At 41.2% G+C, this 23021-nt stretch overlaps 2 protein-coding genes across 5 annotated transcripts; one reads left to right on the top strand and one right to left on the bottom strand.

The window, feature by feature from the left end:
* The first annotated feature begins 1162 nt into the window (after positions 1-1162).
* On the top strand, positions 1163-18075 carry usp37 (ubiquitin specific peptidase 37). 4 transcript variants are annotated; one of them, XM_037790829.1, is made up of 24 exons: positions 1163-1228; positions 2205-2370; positions 3720-3870; positions 4693-4784; positions 4867-5000; positions 5363-5440; positions 6504-6592; positions 6831-6924; positions 8297-8452; positions 9096-9227; positions 9967-10090; positions 10420-10667; positions 10799-10916; positions 11095-11174; positions 11419-11583; positions 11753-11806; positions 12716-12863; positions 12954-13173; positions 13473-13639; positions 14097-14157; positions 14432-14547; positions 14835-14904; positions 15321-15459; positions 16660-18075. In XM_037790829.1, the coding sequence occupies exons 1-24, from the start codon at positions 1221-1223 to the stop codon at positions 16745-16747; spliced, it is 2898 nt and encodes a 965-aa protein (XP_037646757.1). In that variant the 5' UTR covers positions 1163-1220; the 3' UTR covers positions 16748-18075. The 4 variants fall into 4 exon arrangements, with proteins under 4 accessions (XP_037646757.1, XP_037646760.1, XP_037646758.1 ...); XM_037790832.1 differs by lacking the exon at positions 1163-1228 and having other exon boundaries at positions 2145-2370; positions 4696-4784; positions 4885-5000; XM_037790830.1 differs by lacking the exon at positions 1163-1228 and having other exon boundaries at positions 2145-2370; positions 4696-4784.
* Positions 18076-18454: 379 nt separating this feature from the next.
* Positions 18455-22527, bottom strand: ybey (ybeY metalloendoribonuclease). The gene is made up of 4 exons (XM_037790855.1): positions 21906-22527; positions 21048-21179; positions 20292-20360; positions 18455-18833 (listed from the first exon to the last, which is right to left on the bottom strand). The coding sequence occupies exons 1-4, from the start codon at positions 22113-22115 to the stop codon at positions 18738-18740; spliced, it is 507 nt and encodes a 168-aa protein (XP_037646783.1). The 5' UTR covers positions 22116-22527; the 3' UTR covers positions 18455-18737.
* Between the last annotated feature and the right edge of the window lie 494 nt (positions 22528-23021).

Genomic DNA, 23021 nt, shown 5'->3' with positions numbered 1-23021 from the left:
CCATCCATTCAGGGTCTGTGTGAGGGGACGACATCTACAGCCCAGACATCCAGACCTTCAGCTGGGCTGTAGTGTCCTCCCAGCTGAGTCTCTGTAACTTTACAGGGTTATCTCATGTGTGTGACTGTTGGTGTTGTTAGAATAACGGTAACCAGGCTGGTCGCAGGGTGTCGGGCATCAGCCGTGCTACAGACACAGACTGGCCATTTGGGGCTAGTTTGATGCTAATGCACACCACCAGGCTACGTTGACTCTTATTGGAGCCGCTAGCCAGCTAACATAAGTGTCGTGAGTTTCCCCACTCTGTGAAACAGTCTCCCCTGCCTGTCAACATGTAGTTGTGCGTGTCTAGTCTGTGTTAAAGTGAGCCGTGTAGTTGGGGTGCTGAGTTGACTTGTGGAGTTTGTTGTGACTTTCAACTAACCAGCCCTCAGTAGTCAAACCTTGACCATAGCTCGATTGCGTTATTAATAGTTCATTTTAGCTGAGTAGCGAGATCACAAATGAGTGTTTTGTCATTTTAATAAGCCAGTGCTGATGATGTCTTTCACATTTGTAGAGTTTATCATTGAGCTCATTAGCTTGCATCTCCCTGTGGAGCAATGTGCAGTAATAACGGTAATTTGATGGCACTGATCAGACATGTTATGTTATGTTATGTTATGTCTTGTTAACAGCGACACCTGTGGCCGTTAAGTCAACTAAAGTCATGGTACTGTCCACAGGTGTGTTTTTTATCGCGAGGGGATGCCAGGCTTCCCAACATTGGACGCTGTCACTAGACAAAAGGCTGTCCCCACCTGATTGGACGAACACATTGGTATAGTTTATCATTGACCATCTCCCTGTGGAGCAATGGCAGTAATAACGGTACTTCAATGGCACTGATATATTTAAAGGGACTCTATGTAGGAATCAGAAATGTCTTGTTAACAGCGACACCTGTGGCCGTTAAGTCAACGAAAGTCAGCGCCCTGTTGCTCGCGCTTCTGCTCGCTCTACATAGACATGAACGAGCATCAGTCAAAACTAGTGAGGGGACACACGTCAGCTAAAACCACAATATCACTCTATATTTCACCTATATAGACTAGACATGTATAATGAGTAAAACACACACTGTGGTTGTACTGACACATTTGATTTAATTCCCTTCTTGTTTAGGATTTGTTTGATCACAAGTCCCAGCCTCCCCAAGTGCACCAACTGGATAGTAAGCCATGTCAACCACAGTGCCCAAACTCTCCAGCGGTGGCGCTGTTACTGTCCGCGTTACAAGCATGGCACTGACATGATTAAAGGGGCTCTATGTAAGAATCAGACATTGCTTGTTAACAGCGACACATGTGGCCGTTAAGTCAACTAAAGTCAGCGTCCTGCTGCTCGAGCTTGTGCTTGCTCTACATAGACATGAACGAGCATCAGTCAAAACTAGTGAGGGGACACACGCAGGGCTGGACTGGGACAAAAAATAGGGAGGATTTCCAAACCAAAGCTGGGAGATCTGGGGTCCTCCCCCAGAAAAATTTGAGTTCAGAGACTTTGTTTCCTGAATTCTGGTGACTTTAAAACAATAAACTGTGCTGCGCTGTTATGTATCACCATTATGAATATCTCAGAGGACATGATATGGAGAGGGCAGAGGAGGGTAGTTTGCGAGAAGCTCCGGTACACATGAAAAAGTCATGGTACGCCAAGGAGTAAAATTAGTAAAATACTGCATACCGCTACGTACTGGCCCACTTCGAGCACAGCTCATCTCTCATGACATATGTTGAGCCAGGCAGCCCATAACTGCTTACCGCAAACTCTACACTCCCTCCCTCATCTCTCTCCCTCTCCTCCTCTGTGGCCGCCCGGCACAGAGCGATTGGGCCAGCCCAGTGTCAATTAAGGAAAAGAAAAGGGACGATTTACCCGTTTTATGGGCCTAAAAAAAAAGACATACCTTTGCCCAAAAGGACGTCGGCCCACCAGGTAAATGCCCGGTATGCCAGATGGCCAGTCCAGCCCTGGACACATGTCAGCTAAAACCACAATATCACTCTATATTTCACCTATATAGACTAGACATGTATAATGGGTAAAACACACACTGTGGTTGTACTGACACATTTGATTTAATTTCCTTTTTGTTTAGGATTTGTTTGATCACAAGTCCCAGCCTCCCCAAGTGCACCAACTGGATAGTGAGCCATGTCAACCACAGTGCCCAAACTCTCCAGCGGTGGCGCTGTTACTATCCGCGTTACAAGCATTGACCTGGGCACCACCAGATGGAAAGAGGGAACTTTTGAAATTCTGGAAAAGGACAACAAAGTCAACCTCTGTATAAGATTCAACTGCGGCGGAGCTTCCAAAACTTTCCAGGTATTGTTCAGTTTGTTTTGTTTGTATTTATTCAAGAATTGGTGCAACTGCTAAAACATTGCTTTGGATTCTGAGGCTGTTCCTTTGTTGCATTTTTCATTGTGATATTTTGAGATCCACTACTCAAATTTTTGGAAACATCCGTCTCATCTGTGGAAATGTCATCAGAGCAGTCTTTAATGTTTCTCCCTTCATAGCTGTTCTTTACTTGGCAAAATGAAGCAATGGCTAGTTTGTACAACAAGCAATAAGATACAATTTCAAGGGTTTTGCAGAAGCAATACTGTGAAATGTAGAGAAACAGAAAATAAAACTTAGGTAGGAAGGAACGCACCACAAAGATGAGATACACCGATTTTTTTGTTGTCTTGACAGGCATGAAGATGAGTTAGGAATTTTACAAAATAAAGAAAGACCTGAATAAAGGGCAGAAATGTTGTGAATAAAGTTAGCTCAAGTGATCAGCAATGTGCAGGTCAGGCTTTTTCTGCTGTCCTGACAGTCATAAAGGAGTACATATTGAACTACTGAGTAAAAACGGAGGACAACACACCGAACGTCTCGTAGACTATGAGTTGGCAACTATCAAAATCATATGAGACGTTGCTCGTGATTGTAACAAAACATGATGAAATAGATCAAAAAAAATTGTCGGGCTAATTGATGCTGCAGTTTGCACAGAAAAGTGGTCAAAAAGTGCTACATTTGGATGAGAGGGAGCTGGAGGAAAGGGAACTTTATGAAGGCCTTATACATTGTGTGATAACAGAAACTCTGCAGGTTCGCTGCATGTCACACTATGCAAGATGACATTATTTCAACCTTGTTCGCACTTTGTGTCAGATAGTACAATATCAGCTTTGAGGCATGGCACCATGTGCAATGAATGAGCTCTGCACAGTAACAAGAAACTGGATTATAAAATAAATCATGGCACACCAAAAGGTGTTTTCCTGCTATCCTTTGTTTATTATTCTCATGCTCAAAATATTATTAATGAGAATGACTGGTAGTTACTGGATCTGAAGGGAAATGATGAGAATCATTTAACACCATACATTGTATGATTTTTGGAAAAGTGCTGCCAGCGAGAGAGCGCAAGAGCGAAGCCAGGCTTCAGGTCACGAGACGATTAACATAGAGCAGCTCTTCCATTCTTTCTGTGAACCCACCGTAAAAGTAACTGATGCATATTTAAAGAAACTTTTAAATTGTTAAATTTGAGAAAGGAATTTGGTGTGGTGGTACAGTGAGTGTTAAATTGGGTTAGCCCCCCCCCGACCCATCCGCCAACCCAAAGCAGTCAGCCTAGAGGAAGCACTGATCTTGCATTGTATTCTTGCCCTCAGCTGAACCAGAACTTGAAGAAAGTTAGCCCGAGTTTGAGTCGACTCATGCTGACTTTGAAGGACAACAGTATCATCATCCTGGACAAGATGCCCCCGACTTTGCTTCAGAAGACTAAAGATTACCTGGAGAAGCTGAAGCTGGGAAAGCCAAGTAATTACACCACTGTTCATTTTAAGCACTTGCAAAGCTTTGTTGATGGTTCACAACACGATGGAAACCAAAGGGCCGTGATTCTTATTTGTGACGTTGACTACCATGGTTTCTGATTCTGCAGGGTACAAAGTCATTATTTTTAGTTACTGCTTTGCTTTAGTTGTATTTCTCATGGTAATGTTTAGAGACGGAAAGGAGCATCTCTGATATTTCACCAAATACCTTTTCTCTCTCTTTTAATAATAAACTATTAACAGTATATTTAAAAACAGGTACAAAATATTTAGCTACAAAAAGGAAGACTACATGTTGTTTCAACTGGACTTTAACATAGCCTCAGGTAAAGAATGGCCAAATTAGATAACACGTTAATCCTGTTTTATTTCCACACCGTCCTGTGTCTTCTGATTCAAGTTTGTCCTGTTCCTTTTCTCCTGACACTGTGTAGTTCCCTACCATTTTGATACACAATCTCTTCTTAAAGAACATGGGTAGGTCTAAAGATGACAGGCAGCACTGCATTGAACCTCTCTCGGCTGATCTGGCACCACTTTCTCAAAACAGGCCTTTGAAGTTGAAATTAAATTGAGCAAATAATCATACATCCTGACCTCATGCTGACTATAAAGTGACTATGATCCTGGTTTCCCTGACTCCTGAAGTCATGGCTAATATCACATGAGGAGCTACAGGTTGTTGTAGCTTAAAACCAAATATGATGGTGTTTTGTGAAAGGGGGGGACTCAACCCCAGACCTAATTGTTCAAAGAATCATTTCATTTACACGCTTTGTCCCAAATTCTTATTCTTTCTTAACAGCAGTTTTAAAATCATCCCACGGAAGTGCAAACTTCAGTGTGCTCGGGAACCGCTCTTTGAAAAATGAGACCAGTCCGTCAGGGGAGAGACAGGTGAGCAAGAACACAAAACCACATGTTTTAACTTTTTTAGATTTAGACAAGCGTACCTTGACATTTTGACTTACATGTCCAGATTCCTAACATCTTCCAGACAACACCGAGGCGGCAGAGTGCAGAAGGCAGAGACGACACAACACCGCGAAAGCCTCTAGGCAGCCCGAGTAGAGCTGCCTCCACTCCCACTCGCACTGGACTCTCTGAGAATAGGTATGATGGAAATTCCTTTTGCTGTTGCTATGCAAATTATGTTATGTTATTCATTTGATGAGGTGACAATGCTTGGCATTATTACAAAAGAGCTAGCCTCCGAAAAGTGGGAAAATGCTATGGTCAGTATTTGTTGTTTTGTTTTGACAAAGTAAGAGCTACTGTTTGTGTTCTTTCTACCAATAAATAACAACAGGCCCTTGGCATATATTCCTTGTGACAGTGTGCCTGTATGCGACTGTTGTCCTAAAGGAGAACTTTGACACCCGTCATTTTTTAGTTGTTATGGTTTTGTCTTTCTTCCCAGTTTAGGAATCAAATCAGGCTTGTGACATGAATTGTTCTGTGTCACTGTTTTTCAGGAGTGAGAAGAGAAAGAGACTCCTTACCTCTGAAAGTGACCTGACTGAGGACTACCCCAAGGAAAATGACTCCTCAAGGTAAAGGCAACACGCCTCACTCTCCAGACTGAACTTTAGGGGTTGTTGGATACACACGGAATGATCTGACGTCGGTAGCCTTTTGTCAGATTTGGTATCTAGGTTTTTGGTATATTTTGTTCCCTCGTCTGGTGATAAGATGGAGTGTTAATATATACAGTACTGTAGGGCTGTCCAAATCGGCCAAAAATGACATTCAAATTAGGGATCAACCGATTATCAGCCTGAAATTTGTGTTATTCCCATTTTTGACACCAATATTTTCGGTTCATCAGGTATCGGTCTCCTTGATTACCAATAATCGCTATCAGTCCTGAAAATAACATATCGGTCTATCCCTAATTCAAATATTTGTTCTAAAAAAATACATAGATTCAAACAATTTGAATACAAACATTGCCCAAAATAAACAACCGATGCACTCGTCTATAGACGGTTTATTCGTCCAACACCTAAATAAGGTGGCATTTCCAGTAAATATCACAACATAAAACGTGTGTTTTCTGTTTAAAAAGTACACACGTCAGAAGACAGCCAGTACGACTCAACCATCTTTTAAGTGGTTACGTCTCCAGTCTGATCTTGAGTGCACAGCCATCATTACGGTTGTTGTTGCATTATGTCTCATTCAGCTTGACCTAATGTTACATTTCATTTTCAATTAATGAAAGTGACGTTGTGTGACACCCGTCATGCGGTGCATTCAGTGTGCACGAGGCAGACGGCGGCGGTAGTGCTGCTTTTTTCCCCACAATCAAATAATGTTCATATTTTAATTTTTTTTTTTTTTTTTTACTATTCAAATATGTATTCAAATTTAGACTATACGTTGACAGCCCTACAGTACTGTAAGTTGTTTCATATGCATGTATAATGGCCGTCAGTGGCAAAATGGAAATATTTAGATCATTGATCAAAATGTTTACAAATGCTTTTTTTTGTTTCCATAAATTCTTCCATAGTCAGGTAACATCCAAATCTCTCTCTCTCTCTTTCTCTTTCTCTCTCTCTCTCACACTCTTTGTCTCTCTATATATGTATATTTATATGTACATTTTCTTAGCAACAACAAGGCCACCTCGGATTCATCCAGGAAGTTTCTATTGAGCTGCAAAGATAAGCTGAAGCAGGCGGAAGAGAATAGGAGCTCAGGTAAACTTCTGCAGCAGCACTATCTATATACTGCTTCTTATGTCTTCAATTACTTGGTAAAATTCTTCTTGCACATTCAATTTACCTATTTACCTTCATAACTTCTGGAGATTATGTAACTGCCCTTTGCAAAGTATGAGACAATAAATTGTATTATATAGAACATTAACCTGCATATTCAGATCTGAAATTGTCTGTTTCTTTATGTTTCACCACACTTTTTTTCACTTGCCCTCAGCTCCACTGGGTTCAACTCCCCTTCAGCCAACGTCATTCTACGGCAGCCGGTCTGTGACTAAAGACTACGGCCAGAGCCACTCGTTCCTCGACAGGTGAGTTTCTTCAGTGGGCAGCTAAAATGCAAAGTGAGCTGTGTTAAATCAGGGCTCCAGCTTAAGGACGTCCCGGGGCCGAAAAAAATATGATCTGGAAGGATGAAAATTAATTTTGGGACGAATTTGGGACGAGAGTTGAAATAGAAATACCCGTTGCAATAGAATGAATGGCAATGAAAATGACTCCACGTTTAGCGTAGCACACCGTTATTATTAAACCTCCTTAACAACATAAACACACACACACACGCAAACACACTGTCAGTGCCCCGCGGTCCGTCACGGTCTCTCACGGTCTGTCGCGGTCTCTGACAGGCGGTACGTGCTGTGTGTGTAGCCTACGTCAGTTCCCAAGTCAATGAGGTAAGCTTTCTAGTATTTACGTTAGCAGTTAGCTAACGTTAGACTGTTTAATGTTAACAGTAACGTCACGGTTAACGCTCGCTAACGAGTCAGCAGTCAACTTTTGCATTTACAGTGAGTGAGCTGACGATTACTTTACGTTAACTATGAGTAGTCAAACTCCGCAACAGCTCAAATCCTGTTGCTAATGTTAACGTTAACTTATTTATTTATACTTACTCGTCTTCATCCCCTATGGGTAATAAGGCTGCAATGAGATCTCTCCATCACATTTTGTCCGTGGCAACGTGCTGTTCCTCTCCCCATGACAGGAGCATCTTGTCCAGCAGCTCCTCCAAGATGCGCAGCTAGCAGGGCTGGTTCGAGCTTTTTGGGGGACCTCTGCAAAATCTTGTTTTTTTTGACCAAATGCTACTTTTTACACATAGAAAATATTTTAATTTAAGTTAGCTGCATCGTTAACATCAATTGCAAATTATGCAAATTATAAATAAAAAACAAACAATAAAATTAATTTAAAAAAAATGTGGATACATTTTTAAATTTATGAACAAAAACAAACCATTTTTGTTTTTCAATTTATTGTAAAGGTCACTTTGAATGATTAACTAATGATAATGTAGAAAAAGAGATTTTAAATTTGGGACGGTCCTCATTCATTTCGGGGCGGCTTAGGTTGTATTTCGGGAAGATTCCGGGAGGATGGTGAAAAGGGTCATTTTAGAGCCCTGGTTAAATGCAAGGGGTCAGCACACATTTACTTCTCCATACAAAGATACTAGAGCAGTGCAGTGAAACATAATTCCATCTATTTTTCTGCTCGTGGGAGAATACTGTCACATTATTGCACATTTATTTTGTATGGATACACAATTTTGGATTTGTGTTTCTCAAAATTGAATTGAGAAATTTTAATTGTACTTGAATTTAATTGTCAAGTTGAAGCATCAAATCATTGAGAGGCCAGTGATTCACATCTGTATGATCTTCACTAAAATCCCCCCAGGTCATCCAGTACATCACAGACCACTACAGCCAAGAGAAGCCTCATACTGCCCAATCACTCCACTCCCTTCAAGAAGGTACGCACCTCTCTGGACTACGGTGGCTGGAACAAGCAGAGGCCTTCCACTCTGGCCCAGCCTCAGCCCCCACTGCAAGGGTAAGAATAAGCCGCATTTACTGTACTAAATGTGAGCATAAAGCTTCGGTTATGCTTTCCGCAAGGGTGGCCACACGGACATGAGCTGACTTGGAACCGTGACGAGGAAACGTTTGGATCTTTAATTTTATTTAATTTTTTAAGATTATTTTTGGGCTTTTTTGCCTTTTATAGATAGTGACAGAGATAGTTATGAAAGGGGAGAGAGAGAGAGAGAGAGAGAGGGGATGAAATGCAGCAAAGGGCCACGGGACGGATTTGAACCCGGGCCGCTGCGGTAAGGACTCAGCCTTGGTACATGGGGCACCCACTGTACCAGGTGAGCTACCGGGGCCCCCGGTGAATGTTAAGAGAGGCTGGATTGCATTTATTTTGGATATTATGAACCCAAATGATGCACAAAGAAAATCAGAAAAGACTGTTTATGCCCACCTTCTTAGCTACTGCAAGAAAAATAAATGTCTCCCAAAGGTCCATTTTGCTTTTACAATTTAAAACATAAACATTTGTAACATCATGTAAACCATTTCTCTGTAAGTCTTCGAAAGGGTAGTGTTGGAAATTCTGTTATCCAGATTCAAGGCCTTACATGTTTTTTCTTTTGTGAATCCGTTGTGTCATTCCTTTCATTCATATATCGCAGATTCTCCAACCTGGGCAACACTTGCTACATGAACGCCATCCTGCAGTCCCTTTTTAGCCTTCCCTCCTTCTCCACCGACATGCTGAGGCAGAGCATCCCATGGAAGAAGTTGCCCATCAATGCATTGCTCAGGTACTACGTTGGGCTGTATAGATGGGGCCAGATCGAAAGTGATGTCTTTCAGATTGTTAAAGGGACTTCAACAAGGTTTGTTTTTTTTAAAGCAGCGATCCCCCGAAAGCATTGAATTCATGAATCCAAAAATAGGCCTTAATTGGTATTAAAATGTCTTAAATCAAATCTTTCAAAAGTCTTAGAAATGCTAAGACATTGGATGTCGGATTTAATGAATGTTTTTATTTCCTGACATTTAAATTTAAAATCTCAAAATACTTTGTCATATCTGTTTTTTTAAATAATTCAGCGAATGCCTCTTGCATTAATTTCACGCAGAAAGGGTAGTGTAACCAACAACATTCATATTTTGTTTGCGACCGGGATGCTCAGAGCTGCTAGCCAGCAACGACATTAGCACTCATTAGCAACCCGCCAACAGACGCCAGGTATTTCCCAGTTCTGTTCCTCCACCCCCGTCTCCGACACCAGCACCAGGGCAAGCAGCAACAGATCTCCGAACAACATTTGGGTGTATGCCTAAAATTGTTCCTAACATTAAGTAATAGATGTCATTTTTTTCTTCAGTTTTGGTTCTTGTAAAGTAACTTGCCTTAAGCTGTAGGAACCCTGTAAAGGAACTTTAACAATCTGTGTAGAAAACTGTTTTTTCATTAATGTGCTTTGTGAACTGACTCCTTTTTCAAAACCTGCCCTAAAAGTACTTTATTCTGTGTGATATCTTCACTGCCTGCAGGCGTTTTGCTCACCTTATGGTCAAGAAGGACGTGGGCTGTCCAGAGACAAAAAAGGACCTCTTGAGGAAAGTGAAGAGTGCCATCTCCTCTACGGCTGAGCGCTTTTCTGGAAACATGCAGAATGTAAGATCTCCCTCGAGAATCAACAGTTCAGAGCAGTTGGGGTCTACTCATACTTTGAGACAGTGCCTTAATGGATAAAATTCTGTGTAGTTGTTACAGATGGATGCCATGCCACACACTTTACCAGAAAACTATATTTGTTTGTTTATGACGCTTACCTGCTTTAGCGCCAACATGTCAAAGGGAAAACAAATCCCTAAAAAATCCATTTATAGCCTGTAGTCTATAGATGTAGATAGGACTGTCTTAGCTTTGTTCTGTCCATAACCCTAGTCTTATATTAATTCATTGTGATTAATTAAGTGCATGCGTGTCACATTGTTGACCAGGATGCTCACGAGTTCCTGAGCCAGTGTTTGGACCAGTTAAAGGACGATGTGGAGAAAATGAACAAGAGCTGGACAAATGAAGCTTCGGCGTCCTCACCGTCCTCTGTGGCGTGTGATAATGGCCAGGAGGCAACGTCGTTGGCAGCCAAGGCAGAGCCTGGTGAAGAAACGGACACCTCCCGTATCTACACCTGCCCTGTGGCTGTAAACATGGAGTTTGAGGTGCAGCACACCATCACCTGCAAAGGGTGAGGCCTGTCTCCTGCTTGATCATCTGAATTTATCCTTGCAATGCATCTTTTGTAATGTGTTTGCCAAAAACTGTTCATGACTCTGGAGAAAAATAAATGTTATTTTATGCCTCCATGTTCTTTTGCAGATGTGGCGAGGTAGTGACCAAGCGGGAGCAGTTCAATGACTTGTCCATCGACCTACCACGGCGAAAGAAAACCCTCCCTCTGCGCTCCATCCAGGATTCTCTGGATCTCTTTTTTAGGGTAAGTCTTTCTCAGAAACAGGTTTTTAGTTCAGATCAGTTTCTCTGAAAGATTCATCTTTGACCACTTTCCAAGCTTGTTAAAAATCCTTTTTTTCAAGTAGCTACAAGAAACAGGCCTCAACTAGATATATAACATTTGAATGTGTAATGATAGAAGTGACTTTTTCTTTTTGCAGATGGAGGAAATCGAGTACTCGTGTGAAAAGTGCAATGGGAAGTCGGCGACTGTTATGCATAAATTCAGCAAACTGCCCAGGTATCTACACACAGACTGTTGAGAGTGAAATGCACGATGAGAAGTTCTCACACTCATTGTCAAATGCTTGCAGTTGAACATATTTAAGAGTTGAGCAGATGCACACTGTATTTCAAATATATGATTAGAATCTCAACCGGTACTTCCTGTAAACATCTGTTGATCACTAGTAGAATAAAAGCAGCACCTGATAAACAAAGAAGCCAACTACTTTCAGATTCGTGACGATCTTTTCTCCCCACAGAGTGCTCATCCTACACCTGAAACGGTACAGCTTTAACGCCCAGCTGTCTCTGAACAGCAAGCTGGGCCAGCAGGTTGTGATTCCCCGATACCTTACCCTGCTTTCCCACTGCACTGAATCCACACGACCCCCTATTAGTCTCGGATGGAGTCCCCAATCCTCCACGTAAGACATCCTTAACTCCCTCAAATAAAAATAATAACTAATAAACATTTCTAATCAGATGGGTTTTAATTAAAAGCTTTGCAATTGACTTATATGCATTAAATTTAAATTGTATCATTTGGCTGAGAGATGAGGCGAATGTTTCTAAACACTTTCTTTGTTTTCAAAGGTCCAGAACACTCAAAACGTCACAGTTGGTCAACTCCTCCACAGCACCTCTCCGGTAAGTACTGCTAGTTCTGCAAAACTTTCCCTTTTATTAAAAAAAAAAAAAAAAAAAAGTTGCTCTGATGTAAAAAGAAATACTGCCATAAAATTATAGCAATATTATTTTCCACTTTGACTGAGTTAAATCTTTTAACTTACCTCAGTCCTGATCATAACTGTAAACTAATATTCATTTTCATCATTTTAACCCTTTAAATGGCTTTTTTTTAACCTCCTGCGCAACGAGCTAGTATGACGTGGTTGGTACCAATGGATTCCTTAGGTTTTCTAGTTTCATATGATGCGTTATGCCATTTGATATCTTCACTCTAGCTTTAAAACTGAGCCTGCTACGACCTAAAAATCACAAGTTGCGTTAATGCATTAAAGAAATAAAGGCCAGGGCTCTGGATTGAAAGAGTGGTAGGGTCTGAGGGTCTGTAGGACTCAGGGTCTGAGTGTCTATATTTTGGCTACACTGTTTATTATAGACTTATTATAGGAGATGAGGTTGAACTTCCAAAATCTGAAGAAAAAAAAATCCTTGCCAAAATGTATGCCATATGCATTAACACAGCCAAAATGATCAAAAAATTAAAAAGCCCAAAATATCCCTAGTGATGCACAGGGGTTAAACAGAGGAAAGGACGGAAGAGATACATTTAAACTGACCACAACTTGAGTAAAGCTCTGAAGTGTGCTGCAACTTCAGCCTTTATAAAATGTGTGTGCAGGAGTGCCTTGGTAGTAAAAATGCCAAAAAAGAAATCCTTTTTTAAAAAAGTGTTATCTGTCACATATTGCATGGCTAGGAAAAGGACTGAAAGTGTGCCCAGACCCGGTTTTTTTTTTGTACTTTTTGCTTGTAAATTCAATTACTGAGCTTATGATGTGTGTGTGTGTGTGTGTTTGTGTGTGTGTGTAGAAGGATTGGAGGGAAAGTGGCCAACTCTAGCTGCACCTCTATCCTCGTGGACTCTGACTGTGAAGAAGAGCTTAACAGAAAGGCAGTTGTGAGCCGCAAGCGACGCCTCAGCAGCTGTCTGCCTGATGATGATGACCGACCGGAAGTGGTAGGCATCTGCTGACATGCCGTGACAATTATGATTCAGCCTCCTTTTTTTTTACCGTAGCTGTTTTGACACTGTTTTATGTGTCTTCAGCGAGGAGCAACAATAGATTCAGCAGACTTCAGTGGCATAAACGATGATGAAATGCTGGCAGCCGTGCTGGAGATGAGTCGTCAAGAGGCCGGGCTCTCGGCTCCACCCCTCATGGAGGATGAGCCAACCAGCAGCCCAGACACAGGCTTTGGGGACACAGATGCCCATGACCTGGCCTATCATACAGATCTGTTGGAAACGGACAGCAAACAGCCTGCAGGTAGTCCAACGTCATGAGATTAAAACATTCAGCAGATGGAGTTTATACAGGGAGCAGTCCATTTTTAATTTTGTTTTTCAAATTGAAACGCAGTATTTGTATGCATCGTAAAATGTATTGCAATGATTTGTACTGCATCAGTCAGTTGTCTTGCTAGTTTCTGCATTCATGCAAAAACTGGGTCGGCCGAAATGAATGTCTTAGGTAACATTATCATTATTAAACTCAAGTATACGGGTGTTTATAATTCAAGATAAGTATTAAGTCAACTGACCTGTGTATGTGTTCATCATGTATAGATGTGCTGGATTCCCTGGACCTAACCATGGATGAGAACAAGGAGAACCAGACTCCAGAGAGTGTGCAGCAGCAGGGGGAACTGGACTGGGTCCAGCAGTACAGTCTGGATCAGGAGAGGGAAGAACAGGAGCTACAGCAGGCTCTGGCCCAGAGCCTCCAGGAGCATGTAAGATCACATGACATCGGCAGGGCTTTCCTTTAAGAGCGGATCAGTGGTGCTGTAAAAACAGTAGATGTGGTAACTGTCAAATAAAGACACCACAATTTTCTTTTCCCCCCATCCTTAATGAGTAATGTTGACTCTCCAAGGTTGCAGGTGTAACATTACAGTAGTTTCTGGCAAATACCGTTGATCGCACTGAAGCATGTACTTGATGAGCAAGCAAGACACTGATCACCCAGCAGACATGACCTGAGTGAAATGCAAATGTTTAAATGTATAAAGGCCCTGACACACAAAGCCGACAGTCAGCCGTCGGACAGTTTGGGGCCGTCAGTAAGTGTCTGTCGGCATAGTTTTTGCGATGCGTCCCACAGCTTCGGCTTCGGATGTCGGCTTGGTGTAACTGGACCTTTATACTAAATCTCATTGTAAAACCTTGTCTCCACCTCACCCCATATAGGAGGCCCAAGAGTTGAGAGAGGATGATGATCTAAAGAGGGCCACTGAGCTCAGTTTACAAGGTACGAACCAAGAATGATTGAATGTTGAGTATCTGGTTGTTGATTGAGTATGTTTAAGTGGTAGCGGAGGCAGTGAGGAAGAAATCTCTGAGTGATTGAATCAGTTTTCAGTGCAGTTTCTTCTCATATTCACTTTGTCCTTTCCATTTTTACACGACAACATCAGTGCAAAACAAAAGTATACAGTGCTCAGAGCACTTAGTGACACTGTTTAATCAGACTCAGGGCTGTGAAAATGCCTGACAAGTATCAATATCTCCTCCTCACCCAACAGAGTTTAACAACTCTCTGCCTGAGATACTGTGCTCGGATGATGATTCTGGCAACGAGGACGTTCTGGACATGGAATACACTGAAGCAGAGACTGAGAACCTGAAGAGGAACGCTGAGGTACTTAACATCCTGCTGCCACACAAACAACTGCCTTGTGATTTTTTTAAACAAAGTACAACGGTCCAGATCATAAAGTAAAATACAAGTGATTTTGTTTACTTTATTTCTACAATAAACAGAAAAGCAGCTATCATGTACTAAAAACAAGTAAAAATCCTTTCTGCATAAAAGAAGTAAAGTACTAGTGTAGCTTTTCTAGCTGTATTGATAATATACACTATACATTGGATATACTGAACCCCTTTCATTCATATTAACCTGCTTATAAACGTTGTAATCCACAGTGCGGAGACTTGGCCAACTCTTTTAGACTCATCAGTGTCGTCAGTCACATTGGGAGCAGCTCCTCCTCTGGTGAGCACTTGTGTGTGTTTGTGCTGCTTCTATCTGCCGTGTAGATAAGTCTTATATGCAAACTACTGCAGCCCGGTAGCTGCCAGTAGCTCCTCGGAGGAGACTGATTGGTCAGTGTTCTGGCTTTGCTGGACACACTCTCACACACTCACACACACACACACACACACACACACACACACACACACACACACACACACACACACACACACACACACACACACACACACATTATTTGAAGCCTGACGTGATGGATTTTCGTGTCATATTTGATCCTGCGAGTCTCGCGTGATCTTGTGACATCACCCGGCATAGTCTCTGGCTGGAATGAGATCCTGCCTACCTTAGGGATAACCATGGCATCATTACCTGTCCTCACTTGAGTGTCCACAAATAAACTTTATTTTCCACCCTAGGCCATTACATCAGCGACGTGTACGACATGAAGAAGCAGTCTTGGCTGACCTACAATGACCTGGACGTGTCACGCACACAGGAAGCAGCTGTCCAGCGAGACCGTGACCGCAGTGGATACATCTTCTTTTACATGCAAAAGTGAGTTGGAAGAATAACCAATGTCTTTAAACAACTAGTGTGTTATGTTAGTGTAGCATTTGTGCTCATAATAAAACTGCTGGATCCTGAGCAGTCTCTTTGATCTGTCTGGGGTAGGGATGTCAAAATTTTGATCCCACATCGGATAGCGATCAAAATTAACTTCCGATATCAACCATTGAAATCAAAAGCAGTAGCGTCTATTTTTTTTGTCAGTTGTTTTCTCTTCGCCCCCCGCCTACTCCCGTGTATGTCAAGGCATAATACAACTATACTCAAGAAGTCATATAAAAGGGTAAAATGAATGATGTGTAACTTATTTTCTCAATAAAAAATAATGAATCACAAAAAAAATCATTAAGTCACTGCATCTCCCGACAGAACACCACGGTTGAATTTCAGCCTGTATGCAAGTTTTTTCAGCTCAACTTTGTTGAATCAGAGCAGCTGATATTGGTAGCAACAAGCTAGCTGACTACCAAATGCTGTCTCTCAGCTCACACAGACTGTGTCCAAAGCTCTGCCTCTGCCCTCGGCGACCGACACACAGCGATCAGAGGGAAAAAAAGAGGGGAGAAACAAGCGTGACAGTAAATGACAACAAAACCGTATTTTGTAGATTACAGCACACTTGAAATTCACTGCAGAAGGATTTATGTTTTGTTTTTGTAATGATTATGTACCGAGTTGGGTCACACAGATACTGGTATTGAAAAGATGAAGCTTTTTATATTGTAGACTGTCGTAGTCTCATTTGTGAAACACTTTCTAAATAAAAAGGGAGTTCACTTCTCTTTTTAAAGAAGAGTTTGAAAGTGTAAATGACAGTTGTCTGGGCATAAAACCAATGATCTGTTGATCTTTATGAAACAAGACTCCATAGTCTAACAATGGCATGTTTAAATTGAATCGAATTGTGACCTAAAAATCAAATCCCTAGTCTGGGATGATTGCTTAGAATCTTTAAGTTGCATCACCTCAAAGGGATGAATACTTTTGCAATGCAAAAATATTTTGTAATTCCGGTGAGTCGCAGGTTTAACACCACAGCGAACACTAGACACTGATAAACACACACACACACTCACTGGACTCAGTTTTGTAGTAGTATATGTTTGTGTGTTCATGTCTGAGGGCATTACATGAGTCGGCTGTAAGATGTTCTGACACGTTCTTACCTTGTGTATCCACCGTCCCCAGGGATGTGTTTGAGCAGCTGTCCGAGGTGGAGAGATCTGGAGGCAGCACCACTTCAGAGGCAAGCAGAAACGTCCTGCAGCCCCTCTGAGCGCTACATCTTTGGACAGCCACCCCCACACACACACACACACATCCACTGCTGAACCCGAGTAGACGGAGCTCTCCTCTGAACAACCTCGAGTACTACAAATTGCCGTCCTCTTTTGGTCGTCTTTAGGCACTTCCTCTTCCTCTACAAATCATGCCCTGCTAAATTGGCACCTGTAAATGCCAACACAAGTGCTAAAACTGTCAAGAATCTTCAAGACCAGAAATGCAGTTAAAAATGTTCAGTGGATCAAATTTTGCCTCCGTGTTTTTGAGGCTGGAGTTTTTTCTTTGGTTTGATTTTTCCTCAAACAACCGTTTTGTAAAAAGTTTTTTTCTTCGTTTGTTTCTTGATACACTTCGTTCAAACTTTAATGCCGTTCATTCAGACTTTCACGTAAAAGCAACTATCAAACACCAGATGCTACTGGTGTGTTATGAATTGTATGTTTTGCAGACCCTTTATTTCCCATATAAACTAAATAAAGATATATTCTATGTTGGAGTATAAGCTATTATAGCGTTAGAGGGGTGTTGTATTTAGCGGGTACATTTGGTGCAATATTTATGTTCTGGCACAAACTGGCCATCTCAAATCAGCTTTCTGTCAGTGTGTGTGTGTGGATGTTTTCCCAGTTGCTTTTTGTGCTTGACTTATGAACTAATTTGTGTGCGTGTGGTTGTCTCCATATTATAGATTTGAGAAGAGAAAAAAAAAATCTGTAAGCTCAATAATAACAAAGCCTGCTTTTACTGAGCTTTTCTCAGTAAAGCCTACTTTATTCTTTTGGGGATTTGACTTTGTGCCTCCCAAGAAAACTTTTCTAAATATGTATACGAGCTTTACTTTGAAAGTTGCACAACCATTTTGCTTTTGAATATGTTTGTCAAACCTCAACAATGTGTAAGTCCGATTTTTTTTCCTTCATAAAAAGCCAACAGATTTTCTATTTATTGCAAAAATAGGGTTGATTCATGTTAATTAACCCATCGAGATATGCCACGGCAAATACAAGTCCTTAATACTAGACCACCAGGGAAGCTAGCTATAGCGTAATGTCTTTTGATTTCACCATCTTTAAGGCCAGTATACAGTACTCGACACTTTAGACCTCTGCTGTTCAGCTAGTTCCTATCAGGCGTGCTTGCTTATCGAATGGAACAAAAGTATTTTGTTATTCCTATACTGGTTCCGATACTAGACACTGGTTGTACAGCTTTTTTTGTTACCACTGTAAAAATGAAACATGGTGTCTGCTGGACATATTCAGACCACACCAAATAGATTTCCTCAACTCCCCTCACAACTATATCTATATAATATAGCATTATAAAACATGGGTAATACAAAAACAAATCAGTATGGACCGATTGATATGCTTGCTACCCAGCCATATAAAGTTGGGTGTCTGGAAAGTGTGCATTATTATTATTAGCTGACTCCTTGAAGTACAGTATTGTGTTGCACCATGAACGTATGTATACCTGGTTATGACAGCAGGCAAAAGTTACTCAACAAATTGGTTCTCCTTTTTTATGTCAGCCTTCAATTTTACATTTCTGGAACATTGCGCTTTCCTGAACATCCTGTCCTAAAGCGTAGTGTGAAGAGGGTATAATGTATTTGTGAAGTAAAAATTAACAGCTTTTTTCTACCCTTCATACACAACTGACTCTTCCTAAAGCAGATTTTAATAAAATATTACGGTGAAAGTGCACAGACTTTTTAATTTGATGTTCAAAAACTCTTTAACAACGCTCACATCCAGTGTTTGAAATGGATATCCACAGTCAAAAAGCTGCATTTCTACTGCCAGGTGAATAAAGTCCTTCGAGCAGTATAGCCGCAGATGTGTGATTGTGGAAAAGAACAGCATGAAGGTGAATACAGTCACAACAGTAGTAGTGAGTAGTCCACCTGGTTACAGGATAGTGAACAACAATATCAAGCACCATAGTACAACTGTAAAGTTAACAGGTGTCCGTCAGTGTCACCTATCCTGACTGCATCTCTTCATCAGTGGCTCCAGATGTCTCCCTGTGAGTCGGTTGTACTCACTTAGAATGTAGCTTTCCCTCTGCAGCATCTGGAAACAAATTAAAACATTTAGAAACACATTATCCCCCCTATGGTGCTTTACAGTGTGACAAAACACATTCAGATTTAAATGAGCTTATAATTCATATGTTGCAAAAAAAAATTAACTTTAAGTAGCACCCAGAAACAAGCCAATTAAATCATACAGGTCTACAACAATTATGTGAGTATGTCAGTTTGCCATTTAAACATGTTATCTATATGCTTGAGAGATGAAACCTGATTAAACAGAATGCATTTCAAAGATGGATAGGAAAGAAAAGCTGCAACAAATGAGACTTTTCTCCAGCTAGATTGCACCCTTTTTACAGTTTAAAGGGCCAGTTCAACCAAATTTCAAAGTTTCTGAATTACCTCCAGCGATATCTAGCCATGCTTTTATGTTTGTTTTGAAATGTCTCTGAGATTTATGCCTCCACCCCTACACAACAGGGGGGAGCGGGGGAATTGGAATTTTGTTTTTGGTTCTCTCATCTTTAAGAAATTACATTTGAATAATACGACAGCAACTTCACCTTCCTGAAATAGTTCCCATTACTCTTGATGAGCCACCGACCTGCTATTAACCACTTTTACTGGAACTACTTGTATTACCAAAGAAAAAGTTTCATTAAAAGTGATGACGGTGTCGTTAGCGGATTATCAAGAGTAACAAGGAGTGTTGTGGAAAAGCGTTTCTGATAAATATTTCAAATTACAATTTTCAGTCGTGAGTGGAAAAAGAAATACCATTCGCCTCAATTGCTTTTGGGTGGAGGCAGAAATATATTTGGACACATAAAAACAAAACTATCTGCATGCCTACATACCATTGACATTAAGTGAGAACAAGTTAGGAATGCACCAATATGTTTCTTTCAGTCCTGATACTGATAGCGATATCTTGACTTTGGGTATCGGCCGATACCGAGTACCGATCTGATAGCAGTGTTTAATTAATAAGCTGTATGTCTCACTGTGTGGAAGTGACTGGGATCATTCTTTTATGTGTAAGGCAACATTAGATTTGATTTAAAAATTGCTTTCCTAACTTTGTAAAACAAAATGTAACAAATAAATACATAGATATAAATTTACTGAATTTTGATTAGCTATTAAAATAATAAATGGTACACCAGCAACTTGGTAAAAAAATCGTCAAAATTAGCAGGAATTACAATTCAAGTGTAAACCTTTTAATACAGCAACATATTGGTAAAAAAAAAACAAATTAAACAGGGATTAAAATTCCAGTATATAATACATATACATAGAATTGAATTGAATTTAATAGAGCGGCCCCATTGTCACCGATATCCGATCTAGCTATTTGAGTCATTATCGGCCTGATATCTGGTATCAGTATCGGTGCATCCCGAAAAAATTTGACTTTGTAATTTGGTTGAACTGACCCTTTAAATATGCTTTGCGCATTAATATCCTTTCACCATGTAATCTCTATACAAACCTCAGTCCATTCTTCCTCTGTCTCATGTCTGTAGCCCAACAGGTGACAGATACCATGTGCAGTGACAACCTTAAATATGAGGCAAAAGGGGAACAATTAATGTCAGCTAATGTCACTGCAAACACAGTCATAGTTTAAGACCTGAATTGTATGAGATATGGAACAAAGCAGTTTTATTTAAAGCTTCAGTAGGCAGAAAGATTTTGGCATCATTTGGCAAAAATTCCATAATAACCTTTCAGCATATTGTAATTCAAGTGTTCTGAGTGATAACTAGACTTCTGCACCTCCTCATGGCTCTGTTTTCATGCTTTAGAAAATCTAGCCCGGTGACGGGAGACTTTAGTCAATTACAGGTCATTTCAGAGAGAGAGAGCGTTCCTATTGAGCGTTCCTGTAGGCTGTGCTCCGGCTGGTGGGCGATGCGGTTTTTCAGATTACCCGTCTCATGCACTACTGTCAGGATATAGTAACCATTTTATAAAAATAACTTTTTTTTTTAATCATATTTGCTCCATTTCTAACCACTGCAGCTTCAAAAATCGATAAATAACTAGCAACAACAAATGTGCACCTTGAAGGAAAAGGTCACTGCAAATAAATACATGACAGTAGGTGGAATTCAAAGAACATTGAATATGAGAAACAAGTTTATGAAATAATCAACAGCCTGCATTTCTAAGAGGTGCCACAACTAAAGTTTATCTTGGACAAAATCTGGTTAACAGTGCTGCAGAACGTGCTGCAGCTACTCACAGTGAGGATTCCATGCAGGTCTAGGGATTCCTCCTTACACTGCTTCATCACAAACTCCACCCCCAAGAAAATGTCCCCAAGGTTCAGCTCATCCCTCTGAATGGGGCAAGGCAGCTTCCCAGGCCTCAGGTCCTAAAACACAGGTGGAAGAAGTACCATTACAATTGGGATTGTTTCAAGAAGTCCATAAAATATCCACCTAGATTCTAGTTGGTTTCTCCCCCTCGACCCAGTGGAGGTGGTGGGAGAGAGGAGGATGATGGCTAAGCTGTCATTCATGATGGAGAATGACTCCCACCCCATGCAGGACAACATCTCAGCACTGGAGGGCTCCTTCAGCGACAGGCTGCTCCACCCAAAAGTGTGTGAAGGAGCGCTATCGCAGGTCCTTCCTTCCTGTAGCTGTCAGACTCCACAACCAGCACTGCTCCCAGTAGACCACTTACACTTACACACCAAAAAACTGACAATAACCTGATAATAACCTGATTATAACCTGATATTTTCAGGTGGAATTTCATTCATTCATTCATTCTCACTGTGCAATATCATTTTCCACTTGTGCAATTTTGTTAATAGTCTGTTAATTGTCAGTACTGTATATACTGCTCCTATTTTTATATTCTTCTATTTAAATGGTTCATATTTTGTTACACTTTGTTTAGCTCTTTTTTTACTGTGTTAGCTGATGCATCTTGTTTTTTGAACTATCCCCTTTGCTGCTGTACACTGCACATTTCCCCACTGTGGGAGTAATAAAGGAATATCTTATCTTATCTTCCCAATAGACACGTTATGAGAGAAATGGCAGTCAATGAACAGGTTTACTGTCACATGTTGGCATGTGGTCATATTTACCTCGTAGAATGGGAATGAGAGGACATCCGTGGGCACATTTTTCTTCCTGTAGATGCTGTTAATCCTCTGGATCCGGTGGTTATCCACGCAGACGATGCCCAGGTCAAACTTCTGGATGCCCAGGATGTGCCTCAGAGTGTCAACATCCCTGCGCAGCCGGGCGCGGCGGAGAGGCACCACCTTCTGGAGGTTCCGCAGTACTACTCCCATGGTACAATAAGCTGGCAAAACTAAACACTGTTACTTAAAAAATATCCTGAGACATCAAGTTAACGTTAAAACTAACCCACTGTTCATTCACAATAACTGTGGCGGTGAGTTTACGAGGTGATGGTTGGTCAGCTTTGTGGTAGCAGCCATTCTGGGGCAGAATTCAAGGTGACACCGCGATAGCAACGGTAGCTAGGTCCGTTAGAAACGAGTTCTGTAACTACGCTGTTTCTATGTTGTGTACATATCACAATATATTTGAGAGAGAAAAAACATATTCTGTCCTCTAAGGAAAGTGGGCCGTCGCTCGTTCAGAACATACTGGAGGAATGAAACGGTCCGTTGGCAGCAGCGGAATGAGATAAGCATTGACCGGCCGGGGACCTAAAGATGTGTCGGACCGGAACTAGTGATGGGAATTCAGGCTCTTTTTTAGTGAGCCAGATTATTTGGCTCACCAAGAAGAGCCGGCTCTTTCGGCTCCCAAACGGCTCTTCATTTACCACTTCTGCCTTTTATAATTCAGCCAAATTTAGCTTTAGCTGTTTTGACCTATGATTAGTATGTGTGCACTTATATCACTTAAATTATTCAATTTAATTATACTAAACCTTATAATTTCCAGAATACCATAACTTTACATGCCGCTTCGTTTCCGACTGTCACTCAGCTTGTCTGCTATTTGTGCAACGCACTCCTCTCTCTCTTTCTCTCCTCCTCTCCATCCTGCTCTGTACCTGTAGACCGTCAGTGCACCCCTGCCCCTCCTGCTTGATGATATGATCCTTGTCTGTCATCACCTGATTGGTCACACGGACGTCATTAACACAACATTCAGTTACAGTCAGTGTATGGAGTGCCCGTGGCGCGGAGAAGATCGTCCTATCATTCTGCCTTGAATTAATT

This window comes from Sebastes umbrosus, chromosome 13 (genome assembly GCF_015220745.1).
Source record: "Sebastes umbrosus isolate fSebUmb1 chromosome 13, fSebUmb1.pri, whole genome shotgun sequence".
In the NCBI taxonomy this organism is placed as follows: domain Eukaryota; kingdom Metazoa; phylum Chordata; class Actinopteri; order Perciformes; family Sebastidae; genus Sebastes; species Sebastes umbrosus.
Note: the sequence above shows the minus strand (reverse complement) of the source record. Positions and strands in the feature narration are given on the sequence as shown.

Bases quoted from the DNA above. Each gene is read 5' to 3' on its own strand.
- usp37 (XM_037790829.1), top strand. The intron at 11,584-11,752 runs GTAAGACATCCT...TTGTTTTCAAAG, and splicing joins TGGAGTCCCCAATCCTCCAC to GTCCAGAACACTCAAAACGT. The intron at 14,158-14,431 runs GTACGAACCAAG...CTCACCCAACAG, and splicing joins CACTGAGCTCAGTTTACAAG to AGTTTAACAACTCTCTGCCT.
- ybey (XM_037790855.1), bottom strand. From the start codon at position 22,115: ATGGGAGTAGTACTGCGGAACCTCCAGAAGGTGGTGCCTCTCCGCCGC. The intron at 21,180-21,905 runs GTAAATATGACC...CCTGTGTTTTAG, and splicing joins TCTCATTCCCATTCTACGAG to GACCTGAGGCCTGGGAAGCT. The intron at 20,361-21,047 runs GTGAGTAGCTGC...CTCATATTTAAG, and splicing joins ACCTGCATGGAATCCTCACT to GTTGTCACTGCACATGGTAT.